Below are 19,515 nucleotides of genomic sequence, written 5' to 3' on the forward strand. Positions count from 1 at the left end.
AGTACCTACCTTGTATGTGTGGGATACTGGCATTCTCTCCCCTATACTATATAAAGACAAGTAAGACAGAATACATATGGACATCAAAAAGTAAAGGACCAGTGTATTGATACCTCTTTCATATAAATAAATAAATAAATAAATAAATAAATAAATAAATAGGGTGTAAATGTCTACTAAGACTACCAAAAGTTTGAGCACTTTTAAACTATGTTAATGATGAATGTTATTTAAAATCTCTAGTCAAATATTTAAGACAAGTGGCTGAACTGAAAACTGAAACATCATGCATTCTTATTTCATTTTTCTGCCCTCTCAACACAGGCCACAAATGCTCACACCAATGAAGTGGTGGCTGTTAAGAAAATGTCCTACAGTGGGAAGCAGACACATGAGGTGAGTTGAGGACCTTGATGTACCTAAACTGACACAAGCATGTTTATGTGAAATTGACAGGAGAGAATTAAGTTCTTCTGTTGTTTTTTCAGTTTTAGTTATTTATTTATTCTTAAGATTTGCTTATTTAAAGGGGGTGGTGGATCAGAACATCACTCTGGCACATGCAATACCAGGGATTGAACTCAGAACTCCATGCTGGAAAGTTTAACACTTTATCGTCTGCACCACTTCCTTCGCTGCAAATAATAATAAAGTTTTTTTAAACATTTATTCATCACAGTTTTTTCCCCCTAATGTGCTATGTATAATCAACTTTTCACACCAGTTATCACTGGGGGTTCTGTGCCTGCACAGTGAATTTTCCACTTGAAGAAGCCCATTCCTTTGATTCATAGGACAGAGATAGGAGGGGGAGATAGAGAGGAAAGGATAAAGTGGGAGAAAGTCACACACAGAGAAAGACTAGCAACACTACTTCACCGTACTTCACTGTTCTTGAAGCTTCCCCCTGCAGGAGGGGGCTGTAGGCTTGAACCTGGGCCCTTGTGCATGGTAATGTGTGCCCTCACCCAAGTGCACCACTGCCCAGCCCCTACAATCAACATTCTTTTTTCCTTTTTTAATCAACATTCCTAGTATTCTAGTTCTGTCATCTATTTTGAGAAATAGAAAATGGGTGGATGTAATAGATTATTAAACTACATTTAGTGACTGATGTACATTCATTGGTACATAAATGGAAGTTTAAACAGATTCTTTATTCATTAAACATTTACTTCATCCATTGAAAATAATAAAACGCCTTGTTATATTTGACAGTAAATACATATTTTCCATTTAAAAATTGTAACATTTTCTTTCTGACTTCAATAGAAATGGCAAGATATTCTTAAGGAAGTCAAATTTTTACAACAGTTAAAACATCCTAATACCATTGAGTACAAAGGTTGTTATTTGAAAGAGCACACTGCTTGGGTAAGTCAAAAGATCTCTATTATCTTTTTTTTCTAATAACTTTTTTTAAAGTAAAACATAATAATAAATAAATAAAATCTTTAGCAGAGGCACTTCTGTATACAATAAATTTCACAATGGTGGGTCCTTGAGCAGGACCATAGTCTTTAGACTACCCAGACGTTCTAAAATGAAGGGTAGGCAGCTAGGCAGCTTGCTCCATAGAAAATAGTGAGTCTACCCACTGGGTAGCCAAGGGATGGGGGGAGGGGCAGAGCTGTGGGTGATGCTGCAGATGTGACTGCGGATTTGGGCCCTGGAGCCTGAGCACAGACAGCTCACAGGGAAGGTGACCCACAGAAAGTGGAGCTGCCAAGTGCTAGCACCAAGTTAAGCACCTACTATGTATTAACTGTTATTGCCATGGCCTGTAGTCCCCTCTAATAACTTTATTTTTATATTTATCTTTGATTTGTAAAATTTATCAGCCCTGTTGCTGTAACATTTAACTTTTACTGTCACTATGCAACATTTATAAATACCTCAAAGTATGACATATAGTATACATGCTATTAGATTATATGTGACTTCTAGCCTGTGGGTAGTTCTTTTCTATTAACATTCAAGAAAGAGATAGTTTTTTAAAAAATTAACATTTTGTAATGATTTACTTGTGAAAGCCCGACCTTTTTTTTTCACATGCTAGGATTTTCTTTTTTCCTTGAGACAGAGACAGAGACAGAATCACCACAGCCCCAGAGTTTCCTCTGGTGTCATAGCACCTCCTATGTGAAACTGGATCTTAAACCTTGGCTGAGTTCATGGCAAGGTGAATGCCCTACTGGGTCTGCCATCTCTCTGGCCCTTCACATACCATATATATATTTAACATTTCTCATTCCCTGCTTTAATTCCCTAAAAATTTGGAATTATGCTTGTTAGGACCACTGCTAATTTTTACCAAACAAAGGATAACATGTGATCTAAAACAAAACAGTCTTTTGGTCCACTCTGTCTTAGTATGTTTTTATATGTTTGTGATCTACACATTAGATATTGTTTAGAACATGAAAATGTTATTCTTGTACTTATCAAATTCCAATCAAAGTCTAATTTAACTATCATTTATTGAGTACTTACCATGCATTCAGCCTTTTCCTTTTCATGATCTCCAACTAAGGGATGGAATTTTGTTCCCAAATAGACTATCAGACAGTATACTTAAACACACACATTTCTGCTCCAGCAGCTCCTAAAGTGTGCAGAACTGTTGCTTCATTCTGAGAAAAAAAAAATTAATCAGAAGAGTACGTTATTATCTGGAAATCAGTTCTCTGGCAATCTCCATTTTTTTTTTTTTTGAAGGAGTCAAGAAAAGGATTTGAAGCAGGCAGAATAAATGTTTTAAAATCAAGTGCTAAATCTCAGGTGTTTCAAGTCTTCAGAAAATCCTCTAAGCTCTTTTTTGAAACCTATTTACCCTTAGATTACATAGAGTGTTAATAAGCTTGGTTACCTGGTTCCTGTCTGCAGTGGATTTCAATAGCCTAAATAGATAGAACTCATAGGAACAGACTTGCTGAAAACATGCATACAGTTGTGAAACTATTCTGATTATACAGAAGCTGTGGGGAAGGTAGAAAACAGACTAAAAAAATTAAAAACAGAGCCACTAAAGAAATCTGTGTAATGTCAGGGGAAAATAGCCAGTGTACCACAGGTGCTCTTGTATTATGGAATAGCTGGGGACATTATATTCTTTGTGACAAGAAAATGGAGTTGCTTAATAAGTATTTTAAAAAAATATATGGACATATTAACTTCATTTGATTTTTAGAGACTCAGTACCTACATGACAAATCTACTATTCCTGGCACCCTTCCTCTTTTGAATTTTATTTGATAGAACAGAGGGAAATTGAGAGGGGAGAGAGAAAAAGAGATATCTGCAGCACGTGCTTTACTGCTTGTGAAACTTTCCCACTACAAGTGGGAACTGGGGGCTTGAACTCAGGTCCTTGCACTTGGTATTGTGTGTGCTCAACTGGATGCACCACTGCCCTGACCTCTCCATTCTGTTTTAAAGTTCAAAGTTCATATCCCATTTAAACAGTTAACACAGTTAATTAAGTATGTAGTGTGTTTGTATTCAGTTATTCAGTTTCAGAAATTAGAAAGAATGTGGTACTGTTGACAAATATTTTCATCAAAATTAATTAAAGAAAAAAGGTTTCCAGTGCAGGGACCGGTAACATAATGGTTATGTAGAGTCTCTCATGCCTGAGGCTTTGAAGTCCCAGGTTCAATTCCCCATACCACCATTAACCAGAGCTGAGCAGTGCTCTGGTTAAAAAATTTTTTTTCCCACTTATACTTCAATAAAGCTCAAAAAAGTGCACATTAATGGCTAATATTCATTATATAATCATATATTTGGAATTTTTCATATCACAATAAATAAAATTAATATATATGAGTTTACTTATCTATACTCATGGAAAACTAAGTGTTTCACATTACTCTAAATTTTCCCAATAATAGAATAATTGCACATATTGAAATAATGTTATAAAAATAATGGCTTTAATTTTTTTATATTTTTTAAAATTTTTCAATACTTATTTCCTTTTTGTTGCCCTTGTTTGTTTTTTATTATTGTTGTTGTAGTTATTGTTGTTGTCATCGTTGTTGGCTAGGACAGAGAGAAATGGAGAGAGGAGGGGAAGACAGAGAGGGGGAGAGAAAGACAGACACCTGCAGACCTGCTTCACTGCCTGTGAAGTGACTCCCCTGCAGGTGGGGAGCGGAGGGCTCGAACTGGGATCCTTATACCAGTCTTGCACTTTGTGCCACGTGCGCTTAACCCCCTACGCTACCGCCCGAGTCCCTTTTTTTTTTTTTTAAATAAAGCACTGCTTAGCTTTGGTTTATGGTCATGTGGGGGATTGAGCCTGGGACTTTGTAGCCTCAGGCATGAGAATCTGTTTGCATAACCATTATGCTATTTACCCCCGCTTGGCTTTAATTTTTTGTATTAATATATGACTGAATTATTCTATGATATATAATATTTTATGTTATAGTATTATGTACCTTGTATTGTTGGAATCAAATAAAAAACATTAGATATATACAGTGTGATATTTATTTACTATAAACATATAACAACTATACATTCTATAATATATTATTGATACTATATATTATTTTTTAAAGTTTTCTTTTTTCTTTTATATTTATTTATTTATTTTCCCTTTTGTTGCCCTTGTTGTTGTAGTTATTATTGTTGTTATTATTGATGTCATCATTGTTAGGACAGAGAGAAATGGAGAGAGGAGGGGAAAACAGAGAGAGGGAGAGAAAGACAGACACCTGCTTCACTGGCTGTGAAGGGTCTTCCCTGCAGTTGGGGAGTCTGGGGCCCAAACCGGATCCTTACGCCTGTCCTTGTGCTTCACATCATTTGCTAAGCTTAACGTGCTGCGCTACCACCTGACTCCCTTTTCATAATTTTCTAAATGATTCCAATAAAATAATACATATTTGTTTTCAAAATATGGAATAGAAATTACTAAATAAATCTTAGTTTGACCATTTATAATTAATATTTTCATATTCAGAATTGGTCTTAAACTAATTCAAAGTAGGATGTAAGAAAAACACATATTAAAAATTACAAAAATGAAGGGGCAGTGTAGATAGCATAATAGCTATGCAGAAAGACTTTCATGGTCAGAATATCCTCCTAGTATTCTTAGTTCCTTGATTGGTTTCTTTGAGAGGTTTCTTATTAACTTTCATTGTTCTGGTTATTTTAATCTGTTACAGTTGGTGATGGAATATTGCTTAGGCTCAGCCTCTGACTTGTTAGAAGGTAAGAATTAAAGCACTCTCCCACCCTTTCTGTTTTACCTTAACAGAAAATAATGTACATCAATATTAATTTCCCATACAGTATGGGAAAAGTAAATGGATAATAACTTGGAATCAAGGGCTGTTTAGGTATGTTAGGCAGACCTTATCTGCAGTGTCACCAAAAGCATCTGATTAGTATTTAACAACTTTCTTGATGCCAAACCCAATGCAGGTATTACTAAAATATTTGTCTAATAGGATATAGTATGTGTAGTCACAAACAACAAATTCATATGTATGTCTGCAAGAGAATCAGATGGTATCAAATTTACATCAATATTTAACCCTTTCTAAAATCTTGACTGACCCAGTTCTCCTGTGAACAACTATTATATAACCGGATACTATGTTTAAATTTTACATTAAAAAAACCTTCTTATATCATCCTTGATCTCTGAATAGAACTTGCTTATTAGCTGCTTTCACAAATAATGAAAACCTGTAGTTAGAAGTGGTAATTACAGATGGTTTTGTGGCAGAGGAGAATAATACAACCTTAACTACTCTAAGCATTTAAAATGTCAGAAGGAACTGGTAAATTTGGGCCTGGCCAGTTGGAATCAGTGTAGCTTTGACTTGCAACTGACGAGTAAATTAGCAATTCATTACAATGACTATCAGGCTTTATTTTATTTTATTTATTTTTATTTTAAGGAGTTTGTTTTTACACTTGGATTTCCAGTTAACTGATTATTTATTGCTTTTCTATGGAAAATGTATGTGGGGTGGGGGAGATAGCATAATGGTTATGCAAACAGACTTTAATACTTGAGGCATCAAGGTCCCAGGTTCAGTCCCTCACAGTACCATAAACCAGAGCTGAGCAGTACTCTGGTAGAAAATAAATATATATACTTACATACTGTGTGTTTCTGTAAGTGATTTCTAAGTCATCATTAGGGAAAGTATATGTCATTCTGTTAACACTCTATAAGTAATAAAAAAGAATGAAACTGATCATGTGCTGTTGATTTTTTTTTTATTTCATCAGTTCATAAAAAGCCACTACAGGAAGTAGAGATTGCTGCCATTACCCATGGTGCCTTGCAGGGGCTGGCCTACTTGCATTCTCATGCATTGATTCATAGGTAAGATTAGATACCAGTTACAAGTCCATTTCATCCACAGGACTCTTGTCTATTCAATGAACCTGGAAAATTAATGGGGAGTTTTTTGTTTGTTTGTTTTGTTTTTCAGCTTTTAGGCTGACTACAGATCTATGGGAAGCAAACAGATTGTTGCTGCTCTAAGATTTAATATAAAGTTGCCAAGAATTTAGTTTCTGTGTCTTAATCTCTCATATATCCACAAAGACCCCTAGTATCTCTATTCTGTAGATAGCCTTTAGGCTTGGGTGTTTCAGGGGAAAATGTAAGAGTCAACAACCCATGGAAAGTTAGCCTTCCTTGCATCTATTTATTTCCTATCTGAGTTTCTACCCCTTTCCTATAGTATATAACAATTAAAACTTACATAAACGTGGTTTTAATCACTTTAAACTATATCTTTTTTTTTTTCAGCTAAATGAACAGTTGCTAGACAAATGCAAAAGAGGGAAAAATAGGTTAAAAACAGAAGCAAGTGACAGTTCACACATGAAAGGTTAGGAGCAGGGAAATTATTTTGCATTTCTTTTAGTCCAAATAAGTATTTAGAAGATATTTTTATTTTGAAAGATGAATAAACTGGAATTCAGAAAGATTTAAATAACATGTGCCTAGTTTCACAGTATTTACATAGTAGAGATTAAAATGCATATTTCCTAGTTCCTGACTTAAGGCTTTCCCTCTACTTTCTCTACCACTCTCCCATTCTTAATAAAGCACTTGCAGGGAGTCGGGCAGTAGCGCAGCAGGTTAAACGCACATGGCACAAAGCTCAAAGAGCAGCGCAAGGACTGGTATAAGGATCCCGGTTTGAGCCCCCAGCTCCCCACCTGCAGGGGAGTCGCTTCACAGGCGTTGAAGCTGGCCTGCAGGTGTCTATCTTTATCTCCCCCTCTCTGTCTTCCCCTCCTCTCTCCATTTCTCTCTGTCCTATCCATCATCAACAACAACAATAACTGCAACAATAAGAAAACAACAAGGGCAACATTAGGGAAGATAAATAAAATATTAAAAAATCTTTAAAAAAAATAAAGTGCTTGCAATAAAGTTACTTTAATAAATGGTGGTAGATGTAGTGGAATATGAGGTTAGTATAAAAGAGCTGAGATGGCTCAAAACAAAAGAAAACCCTGACATTTACTGGGAAAAAAATGAAGCTATTAGATCATAGGTTTCCTTTCTTTTTTCTTTTCTATTTTTTAAATCACCCTTAAGTAGCCGTTGACAATTACTGCTACTTTAAAAACAGTACTTCCTGAAGACTGGTAGCCCAATATTATTTCCATACATTTGTCTTAATCTAAGGGCAAAAAATAAACCTAACTGGGTCTAATGGTCATTGATGTATAGGAATTTGATAACTATTATATTTTTAGTAAATCTTTTTGTTCCAAAATGTCATCACTGAATCTTTTGTTTATGATGATTTTTCTTGCTCCCTGTTTAAAGCCACAGTTTAGGTTTTGCACTTTTGTTGCCTTAATTTGCACTTAATGTTTTATGCTGTTATACTTTATCTCTTATTTGATTTTTTTGGATAGAACCGAGAAAAATTGAGAGAAATGGGGAAGATAGAAAGACATCTGCAGACGTGCTTCACCACTTGTGAAGCAACCCCCCTGCAGGTGGGGAGCCAGGGACTCAAACCAGGATCTTTGCCAGGGTCCTTATGCTTCATACTATGTATGCTTAACCTGATGCAACACTCACTGCTCGGCCCCCTGCTTTCTCTCTTATTCGTAAAAAGCAACTGGAAAGAAAAAAAATTAAAGAATGTTATTAATTTAAAAGTGAAGACCATGTGCAGGGGTAGATAGCATAATGGTCATGCTAAGAGACTCTCATGCTTGAGGCTCCAAAAGTCCCAGGTTCAATCCCCCACACCACCATGAGCCAGAATTGATCAGTGCTCTGGAACAAAAAAGGGGAGGAGATAGATAAATAAATAAATAAATAAATAAATAAATAAATAAATGTAAAGACTATGGGGCTTGGTGGTGGTTGAACACACACATTACAGTGCTCAAGGACCCAGGTTTAAGTCCCCAGTTTTCACCTATAGGGGAAGTTTCATAAGTAGGGAAATAGTGCTGCAAGTGTCTCTTTCTGCCTATACCTCTCAATTTCTTTTTTTGCCCCTCTCAATTTCTATCTCTATTAAAAAGGTAAAAGTAAAGACAATACCCTAGCTTTTTACTATTTTGATATAAAATGCAAATCAGGGAACTGGAAAGATAATTCACCAGGTAGGGTATGTGACCCACGTTCAAATGCCAGCACCACAAATGGTGTCAAGGAGCCAGGGGAAATTCTAGTACTATGGCCTTACTTGCTCTCTTGCTTGCTATCTGAATGAGAAAGTTCATCTGGGAATAATGAAATTATGCATGTGCAAGACCCTATTTCTAAGAGGAAAGCAAGTTAGTTTTAATTAGAGATATTTTTATCTTTAAAATTTCTTTATTGGGGGATTAATGTTTTATATTTGACAATAAATACAACAGTTTGTACATGCATAACATTTCTCAGTTTTCCACATAACAATACAACCCCCACTAGGTCCTCTGTCATCCTTTCTAGACCTGTACTCTCCCCCCATCCACCCCAGAGATACACCAGAGATATTTTTATTTTATAAGTATATATATATATTTTAAGAGTCTGAGGTTTTTATTCCATATGAACAACATTAGCCTGCTTACATGTCTTTATATATATATATATTTTTTAATTTATTTATTTAAGAAAGGAGACTTTAACAAAACCATAGGATAGGAGGGGTACAACTCCACACAATTCCCACCACCCAGTCTCCATATCCCATCTTCTCCCCTGATAGCTTTCCTATTCTCTATCCCTCTGGGAGTATGGACCCAGGATCGTTGTGGGTTGCAGAAGGTGGAAGGTCTGGCTTCTGTAATTGCTTCCCCGTTGAACATGGGCGTTGACTGGTCGGTCCATACTCCCAGTCTGCCTCTCTCTTTCCCTAGTAGGGTGGGTCTCTGGGGAAGCGGAACTCCAGGACACGTTGGTGGGGTCATCAGTCCAGAGAAGTCTGGTCTGCATCATGCTGGCATCCAGAACCTGGTGGCTAAAAAGAGAGTTAACATACAAAGCCAAACAAATTGTTGAACAATCATGGACCTAAAGGCTGGAATATTTTTTTAAAGTTCTCTCTGCCAGTGCTTTGTATCATCCCAAGGAACATCCAGGAGGTAAATTTTTGCAAAAGTTGTTTGGGAAGTATTTGAACCACATCATCTTTAATTTAACTCAACATAAAATCCTTCATCTCTCTTCATCTTTACACTAAGCAGGTTTCTCTTTACACTACTCAACTTAATAATTGTTGGTGCCTGTTACTCATTCCACCTCATGCCTTTAAAAAAAAAAGAATGGCTGCATTCACATTTTTGCATCCTAAATGTTATACTGAAAGTGAATTATTTGAAATAATATTTTTAAAACTTTCTGTTGCACAAAATATCTAATAAATTTAGTAGTAGTCACTTGTGATTTTTTTCCAAAATATTTTAATATATTTATTTATTTATTATTGGGTAGAGATAGAAAAATTGACAGGAGAGGGGAAGAGACAGAGAGACACCACTCCTAAAACTTTTCCACTGTAGGTGGGGACCAGGGGCTTGAACCTGGGTCCTTGTGCACTGTGATATGTGCACTTAACCAGGTGCACCACTGCCTGGCTCCTCTCTTGTGATTCTTTACAATAGTACAATAGAAATGCAATTTCCCAACCCCTAATCCTTGTTTGTTTTGATCTTTCAGGGTTTTCCTTTTACTGTACTGTGTTATTTTTAAAATGACACCTTCTCTGTAATATACACTCTGAAATGCCTTAAGAGTTGCATTTACAATTAAAAACAGAAAAAGGGTCATAGGCAAGAAAGAAAAGGTATGCATGTAGCTGAAGTTTATTGGTAGGTAATTAATATAGCCATTGAATGTTTGTTTAGACTCTAAAATTGTTGTGTAATTTGGAAAAGGCAGTTACAAGCAACACCAGTTCTCTTAGTAAACTTTAAACTTAGTAAGGTTTCTATTAGTATACTTTTCATCTTATTAATTACATGCTCTGACCTGTTCTATAATTAAAATAGAAAAATTATTTTCTAATCTTGTTTTTTTGTAGGGATATTAAAGCAGGAAATATTCTTCTAACAGAACCAGGTCAGGTGAAACTAGCTGATTTTGGATCTGCTTCAATGGCCTGTCCTGCCAATTCCTTTGTGGGTACACCTTACTGGTATGTAGAAATAGAAAACATTGCATAGTTTTGAAATAAGTCTACACAAATGAGACGGTCTCATAGCACTGATTTTATTTTATTTTGTTTTTGACATATATAACTCTAAGTCTCAAATGGTATTTCATTACAGGATAAAATTCACTAACAGAAAAAAAGATATACTTTTAGTATAACATTTCCAGTGAGTTTAAATTGTTCAAATAAGGTTGATGTCATTGTGTGTAAACTGAGCAGGATTATCAACTCACTGGCCAAGCTCAGGTTTTAGAGGTCGTTTGAGGTTTCTTTTGAACCAGTCTCTTGAGGTTGAGTCTAGGCAAGGATAAGGTATCTTCTTTAACATTCTCTGGCCAATGACTATAAATACTAACTTTCAATAAAAGAAATCCAGATTCCTGTCTTTTTTAAATTCTCTGTCACTTTATCTAGTTTGGCACTCTAATGTAAAGGTTTACCACATTCTACTCAAGAGTCTTTTCCTTCTTTTCATAATTATGTTGGAATTTTATTGTACGCTAGAAAACTGCTTAATATGTCTGGGAAATACTTACTATAAAAGCTCAATAGTATTTGAATTTTCCCCATAATCAACAAATAGCATTTGTAAGCAACTACTTAAACACTCTAATAGAGAACAAAGCACTTAAAGTTATATAGTCCGTGTTCCCTAACGAAAATTTATTACATATAAATTAAGTTATGTGGGGGGTCAGGCAGTGGTACACGGAGTTAACCGCACATACTTCAAAGCTCAAGGACTGGAGCAAGGATCCAGGTTGGATCTCCTGGCTCCCTACCTTTAGGGGGGTTGCCTCACAAGTGGTAAAGCAGGTCTGCAAGTGTCTTTCTCTCTTCTTCTCTTTTCTTGTACCCTCCCCTCTCTTGATTTCTCTCTGTCCTATCGAATAAAAACAAAAAGGCTGCCAGAAGTGATGGATTCATAGAGCTGGCTCCGAGCCCCAGCAACTGGAAGAAAAAAGAGAAAAAAATAATAGTAATAAATAAAATTATACCCAATACCATAACCTTATTTTAGCATATAATATTTTTCACATATCTAGGTATTTTTCATGCATTTATGTTTGATTCATATTAATGCAAAATATCTTTGAGGTAGCTACCAGTATTATGTTTTACTGATTAAAAACTGAGATAGGTTACACTCACCCAATATAAAACTTATGGTAAAGCTATTTATTGGAATGCAGAATGAGATTTTATTCATGTATCACCAAGTAATTGTTTATATCTTAAAATTTTCTTTTACAAATAATGACGGAAAATAACATCTTTATCAGATGAAACTATAGAATATATTCAAACTCAGCTATTTCATTATTCACAAATCACTATTAGGTAAATATTTTTAACTTAAAACTTGTTTTTACTTTTTTTTATTATTGATTTAACAATGATTGACAAAACCATAGGATAAGAGGGGTACAGTTCCCACTGCCAGGGTTTTGTATCCCATTTCCTCCATTGGAGGTTTTCCTATTCTTTATTCCTCTGGGAGTCTAGACCCAGGATCATTAGGGGGTGTAGAAGGTGGAAAGTCTGACTTCTGTAATTGCTTCTCCACTGGACTTGGGCATTGACAGGTCAATCCATACTCCCAGTCTATTTCTATCTTTCCCTAGTGGGCCAGGGCTCTGGAGAGGTGGGGTTCCAGGACACACTGGTGAGGTCATCTGCCCAGGGAAGTCAGGTTGGTGTCATGGTAGCATCTGCAGCGTGGTGGCTAAAAAGCATTAAGATATATATAAGTCAAAACAAATTGTTTAATAATCAGGATCTTAAAGGTAAGAATAGAGCAGATGGGATTTGGGGTCTCCATTTTGTTTGTCTCCATTATGTTTGTCAGGATGGCTCCAGAGGTCATCTTAGCTATGGATGAAGGACAATATGATGGCAAAGTTGATATTTGGTCTCTTGGGATCACCTGTATTGAATTGGGTAGGTAAAGCATTTTCATTGTACTTTTGATAATCATTTCTTATTATTATTGTTAATCAGTAAGCTTTTAATGAGTTGATACTATCTGTGTACTAGGTATAAGAATTTATTATATTTTTCCTTTTGTATTATCTCAAAAATTATTTTCTGATGCGTTTTCTTTTTTTAAAATATTTTATTTATTTATTCATGAGAAAGATAGGAGAGAGAGAGAGAAAGAAAGAAAGAAAGGAAGGAAGAAAGAAAGAAAGAAAGAAAGAAAGAAAGAAAGAAAGAAAGAAAGAAAGAAAGAACCAGATATCACTCTGGTATGTGTGCTGCCAGGGATTGAACTCAGGACCTTATGCTTAAGAGTCTAGTGCCTTAGCCACTGCACCACCTCCCAGACCACTTCTGATGTATTTTCATGTTAAAAATTTAAGTAAGAATCTGAACAGCTCAAGCACTTAGCAAATGGAATGCACAGTAGTAAGTATTAATGTTTGAAAAATATCCATTCCCTATATCTTTGTGGTTTTAGTGGCTTTAAATACTTGACATTGTCGTAAAGCTAATCTTAACATGCTTCTTAGGATCTATCTCCTGATAAATAAAATAAAATAAACCTGAACCAGTTTTTATCTCCTGTACATTTGAAATAAACATAAGTCTATTTATCCACATGGTGTCTTTCAGTTTTCTAATTGTTAACAATTCATAATTCTAGGGGGCTGGGCAGCGGTATACCCGGTTCTGTGCATAGATCACCATGTACAAGGACCTGGGTTCTACCTCTGCTTCCCCACCTGCAGGGGGATGTTTCACAAGCAGTGAAGCAGGTCTACAGGTATCTATCTTTCTCTTTCCCTCTCTACTTCTCCCTCCTGTCTCAATTTCTCTCTGTTCTATCAAATTAAATAAAAAGATAAGGGAAAATGGCTGCTGGAAGTAGTGGATTCATAGTGCCAGCACCAAGCCCCAGTAATAATTTTGGTGATAATAAAAAAAAAAAAGTTTTTATCTCTATAGTACTGATAACTGGTGAGTGTAAAGTATCCTGTTGTGATGTTAGTAAAAGATAATTGTAGGGGGGGTAGCGCAGCAGGTTAAGTGCAGGTGGTGTAAAGAGCAAGGACCAGCGTAAGGATCCCGGTTCGAGCCCCCGGCTCCCAACCTGCAGGGGAGTCACTTCACAGCCAGTGAAGGAGGTCTGCAGGTGTCTCTCTTTCTCTCCCCTTCTCTGTCCTCTCCATTTCTCTCTGTCCTATCTAACAATGACAACATCAATAACAACAACAATAACTATAACAACAATGAAAATCAACAAGGGCAACAAAAGAGAAAATAAATATAAAAAAATTAAAAGAAAAAGATAATTGTAGGGATGTAGACTCACTTTTCAGAGGTATCAAACATCATTAAATCATGATTATAAGAGGTTCCTATAGAGTATATTCATCCAGAGATGAATAAATATAGCTGCTTTCTGTCTGAGACCTGCCAGTGATCTACTCTGTCTACTCTCAACATTGTTCATTCTGGGTTTTAAGAGTTTTGTTGGTTTTTGTTTGTTTTCTTTGTTTTGTTGTACCACTCTGGCTTTTTACAAGTTCTTCCTATAAGTGAAATTTTTTTCTGTGCTACTTCTGCCTTTAGTTTTTGTTCTGCTTCTTAGGAGAGGAAGGCTAATTCACCATTTAAAAAAGCAGTTAATAGAAGAGCTGTACTTAAAAACCAAGATGCTCTAGTGGTACCAAGAATCAGATTATGAATCATAAAATGGTACTATATAAAACATCCATTAGGATAAGCACAGTAGAATGAGAGTGATTTATCTTCTGTGACATAGTAACTAATAAATAGCATGAAATTAACTGTACTCAGAACTAGAACCTCATTTGTTTCTTTTGGTCAACAAATGGAGCACCTAATGTTTGAATTGCATCTTATTACACAAATTCAGGGAATAAATAAGAGATCAAGAATATTAGGGTCGGGGGAGTGAGGCGGTAGCGCAGAGGGTTAAGCGCACGTGGTGCAAAATGCAAGGACTGGCTGAAGGATCCCGGTTCAAGCCCCCAGCTCCCCACCTGCAGGGGAGTTGTTTCATAAGTGGTGAAGCAGGTCTGCAGGTGTCTATCTTTCTCTGCCCCTCTCTGTCTTCCGCTCCTCTCTCCATTTCCCTCTGCCCTATCCAACAATGATGACATCAATAACAGCAACAATAATAACTGTAACAATAAGGGCAACAAAAGGAAATGAATTTTTTAAAAAGTTTAAAAAAAAGAATATTAGGGTTATAGGATCTTGCTCATAAAGTTTGTGCCTTTTAGAAAGAAAATACTTGTATGTTTATGTAAAGGCTGTCAGTGAGCATATGCCAGATGAGCAGAATAGTAAAGAGAGCTATAGAAATTTTTTAAAAAGTGGTCCAGGAGGTGGCATAAAGTGGATAAAGCATTGGACTCTCAAGTATGAGGTTTTGAGTTCAATCCCCAGCAACACATGTACCAGAGTGATATCAGATTCTTTCTCTCTCTCCTCGTATCTTTTTCATAAATAAATAAATTTTTTTAAAAATTCATAAAAAGAGATCATGGTGGGTTGGGATGAACTGAGAAATTCTATTAAGAATTATCTAGGGAGTCGGGCTGTAGCGCAGCGGGTTAAGCGCAGGTGGCGCAAAGCACAAGGACCGGCATAAGGATCCCGGTTCGAACCCCGGCTCCCCACCTGCAGGGGAGTCGCTTCACAGGCGGTGAAGCAGGTCTGCAGGTGTCTATCTTTCTCTCCTCCTCTATGTCTTCCCCTCCTCTCTCCGTTTCTCTCTGTCCTATCCAACAACGACAACAACAATAATAACTATAACAATAAAACAACAATGGCAACAAAAGGGAATAAATAAATAAAATATTTAAAAAAAAAGAATTATCTAGGGAGCCAGGTGGTGGCACACCTGGTTGAGTGCACATGTTACAATGTGCAAGGATTAAGGTTCAAGCTCCAGGTCCCCACCTGCAAGGGGGATGCTCCACAAGCGGTGAAGCAGAGCTGCAGGTGTCTCTCTGTCTCTCTATCAACACCTTCCTTCTCAATTTCTGTCTGTCTCTATCCAATAAATAAAGACAATAAAAAAATTATATTAAAAAAAAGAATTACCTAGACGGTGGCGCACCAGATTAAGCACACATAGTATACAAAGCACAAGGATTCAGGCTTAAGCCCCCAGCTTCCCACCTGTGTCACTTAACAAGCAGTCTGTCTTTCTCTCTCCTCTTTCTTCCCCTTCCCTTTCAGTTTCTCTCTGTCCTATCTAAACATACAAAAAAATAAAATAAAAATGGTCATAGGAGCAGTGGGTTTGTAGTGCCAGCACTGAGCTGCAATGATAACCCTGAAGGCAAATAATAATAATAATAATTATAATTATCTGGGGACCCAGTAGAATGCACACTGTAATGTGTGCCAGAACCCAGGTTTAAGCCCCTGGTACTACATAGGAACATTATGCATGGCACTATGGGGAAGTTCCGTGAACAGTGGAAGGACAAAGGTCCTTCCCTTTCTGTCTATCCCATCCCATCCTAATCCTCATATCTGAAATTTAAAGGAAGAAAAAAAATTCACCTAGAACAGTAGAACCATGAAGGCATGAAGCCCTGGTAAAGAAAGCAGGAAAGGGGGGAGAGGAAGGGAGAATGAAAACTGAAAGAGAAAAAGGGAAAAGGAGAGAGAGAGAGAGAGAAGTAAAGGAGAGAGGGAAGGAAAATGAAAGGAGGATACAGCCAGAAATCAAGAGGGAAGGGAGAGAGAGAGAGAGAGAGGCAGAGAGACACCTGCAACACTGCTTCACCACTCACAAAGCCTTCCCCCCTGCAGATAGGGACGGGGGCTCGAACACAGGTCCTTGCACATCGTAGTATGTGCGCTCAACCAAGTGCACCACCACCTGGTCCCACTCTTTCTCCCTCTCTATCTCCCCTTCCCTCTCAATTTCTCTCTGTCTCTATCCAAAATAAAAGAAAAAATGCATGCATACATACAAAGATATTCATACTAATGTAGGAATGTGGGCCTTTTTTTTTTTTTTAGAAAATATGGATAAAAATACATTTTTATTTTACTCTTTGGAATAACTTCTATTAGGAGCTTTGCCAGTGGACATTAAGATGACCAGCAGTTTCTTCTGAATGGCTACCCTGGGTTGACCTTACAGATTAAAATAAGTGGATTATTTGGCATGATGACAGTAATAAGCTATTGATTTAGCCGAAAAGCTTTGCACCTAGTTTCTTACTTCTTTATCTGCCCAATTTCTTTTAAGTTCTGCTTTGTCTTGTTTCTTTTCTTTCAGCGGAACGGAAGCCCCCCCTTTTCAACATGAATGCAATGAGTGCCTTATATCATATTGCCCAGAATGACTCCCCAGTGTTACAGTCTAATGAATGGTAAGACTCTACTATCATTTTGACTCTCTAGGAGAATCACCAGATGCATTTGGTGCTTTCACTACATGACAGTTAAAACACTGACCTAGAAAGAATTTCATTTTGTAGTTGTATGTTTTAATAGGTGACATTGATGCCTTCTTGGCTATCTACACACATTTTCATTTCTGCCCCCACTGTGGCTTGTACTGTATTTTTTGTTTGTTTGTTTTTAATTTTTTATATTGCCACCAGAGTTATCACTGGGGTTTGGTGCCTGCATGATGAATTCACCACTCCTGATGGCCATTTTTTCTCCTTTTTTTTCTTTATTTGATAGGACAGAGAGAAATTAAGAGGAGAGAGGGGAGAGGGAGAAGGACATAGAGACACCTGTAGCACTTGCTTTACTGCTTAAACCTGGGTCACTGTGCATGGTAATATGTGCACTCAAATGGGTATGCCACTGCCCAGCCATTGTGCTGTGTTTTTAATATATGTTATCACTGAAATTCTTCAGGGAACATGTCCTCCTACATGCTTTAACAAGTCTAGCCTCTGAAGTAGTAACAGTCTTAGACTGATCATCTCAGCTCTAATCATGATTGCTCAGCAAAGATAAAGTACCCTCTCCAGTGTTATTTTTTATCATTAATATACTTAATTTTATTAAGAAAGATATACTATTTATTCAGAAGATATGTTCTTTGCTAAAAATTATGACATTTGTTTGGGTCACAAAATTATAGAAATAGGTCATTTTAAAGAAGAGTGAACAAAATATGACTTTCAGTAGAAGTATTTTCATCCAGGAAGTATATCCCCAGAGTCCCTGTTCCATATGTTTCCATTTTTACTATCAGATTATAGGATGTAGGTGATGGAGAAATTACCCAACTAGTGATGGGTATAGGTTTGAGACTTAGGGGAGTGTTATCTTTGAGTTGAAAATACATGTAAAATAACAGCTTTTTTTTTTCACTTTCTGATATTTATTAGGATTTGATCTAACTTATTACTTATATGTTAATGTATGCTTATATGTTGACTAAGTTGAAACTGTCCACATTCATCAGCTATAATAATGAATTTCAGATACCATTAACTTGAAAATGATCTAGTTCACTTGATGTTCCAGAATATTTCTACACTTAAAAATCTCCTGAAAGGGGCTGAGCAGTGTTGCTTCCAGTTGAGTGCACATTACCATGCGCAAGGACCTGGGTTCAAATCCCCCACCCCCCACCTGCAGGGGGTCAGTTTTCTGAGTAGTAAAGCAATGTTGGAGGTATCTGTCTTTCTCTTTCCCTATCTCACCTTTCCCTCTCAAGTTCATTCTATCTATATCCAAAATAAATAAAATATTTTAAAAATTAAAAAAACCTGCACTAAAGACATCTGAAATGTAAAGTTTTTCCTTGAATGAAAATGTTTTTATGTAATTTGTTTGCTCCACAGACCCCAATTTTATTTTCTTTCAATATATTTGCACACACAGGACAGATTCCTTTAGAAGGTTTGTTGATTACTGCTTGCAGAAAATACCTCAGGAAAGGCCAACGTCAGCAGAACTACTACGGGTAATTTTTCAAATTTGTATTTGAGGAGGGGGTTTTAAAGTTATGTTGTAGTGAAATTTAGTGAACCATTCTGGTGACAGCTCATGATGACAAACTGGATCAGTACGTGCTGCCTTGTCATTTATGCAGAGATGGTAGCTAAGCATAGAAATAGCAAAATTATTGCAGTGTATGTGCTATATAGCTCCTGTGATTATTGTGTTCACCTATCTTTTCCTCTTTCACCCTTTTTGCCTTATGGCAAATATTATTTCTTTTTGCTTTCATCATCATTATGTTACTCATGACAAATATCTACATGGACATTAATAGCATTCTTTCAGAACAGTTTGCCAATAACAGTTCAAATGCTAGCTTGGGGATTTTAAATTTCATTGTTGCCAAATCATCAGGCATTGAAGATGCATGTTAAGTATATAAAGCAGATATTTACATAGCAGTACATCATATATGTCAATGACAAGAATAACTTGTCAGCTGAATTTATTTGACTTAAACACTACATTTGGAGCATCTTTTTGTATGTAACATCTTACTACATTCTTTATACATAGGTAAACATGTTCTACTATATAAGTGACTAATGTGGGAATTTATAACAATATCAATATCTTTTATTTAACCTAAAATAAAATAAGGGTTTTTTTTTTCTATAAAGTTTTTTTTAACTTTTTTTTTTTTTCAAGAAAATTTCAGAAAGAGGGTGGGTTAAGCAAATATACTATGAAGCACAAGGACCTGCTCAGGGATTCTGGTTTGAGCTCCCAGTCCCCTACCTGTTGGGGTGGGGAGTAGCTTCACAAATGGCAAAGCAGGTCTGCAGGTGTTCATCTTTCCCTCGACCCTCTCAATTTCTTTCTGTCCTTCCCAATAAAATGGGGGGGGGTGGCTGCCAAGGAGCAGTGGAGTCATAATGCTAGTACTGAGCCT

General features: G+C 36.5%; 1 protein-coding gene across 4 annotated transcripts in view; it reads left to right on the forward strand.

Annotated features, from left to right (window-relative positions):
* TAOK3 (TAO kinase 3) overlaps positions 1-19,515 on the forward strand; it is a 214,518-nt gene that overhangs the window by 120,530 nt on the left and 74,473 nt on the right. For all 4 annotated transcript variants that reach the window (XM_060193014.1, XM_060193012.1, XM_060193011.1 and 1 more), the window contains 8 exons: positions 325-396; positions 1,273-1,374; positions 5,181-5,226; positions 6,259-6,355; positions 10,527-10,640; positions 12,508-12,599; positions 16,933-17,026; positions 18,504-18,585. In XM_060193014.1, the coding sequence (XP_060048997.1) occupies positions 325-396; positions 1,273-1,374; positions 5,181-5,226; positions 6,259-6,355; positions 10,527-10,640; positions 12,508-12,599; positions 16,933-17,026; positions 18,504-18,585 (699 nt within the window). The remainder of the gene's footprint in view (positions 1-324; positions 397-1,272; positions 1,375-5,180; positions 5,227-6,258; positions 6,356-10,526; positions 10,641-12,507; positions 12,600-16,932; positions 17,027-18,503; positions 18,586-19,515) is intronic.

This window comes from Erinaceus europaeus, chromosome 6 (assembly GCF_950295315.1).
Source record: "Erinaceus europaeus chromosome 6, mEriEur2.1, whole genome shotgun sequence".
Classification (NCBI taxonomy): domain Eukaryota; kingdom Metazoa; phylum Chordata; class Mammalia; order Eulipotyphla; family Erinaceidae; genus Erinaceus; species Erinaceus europaeus.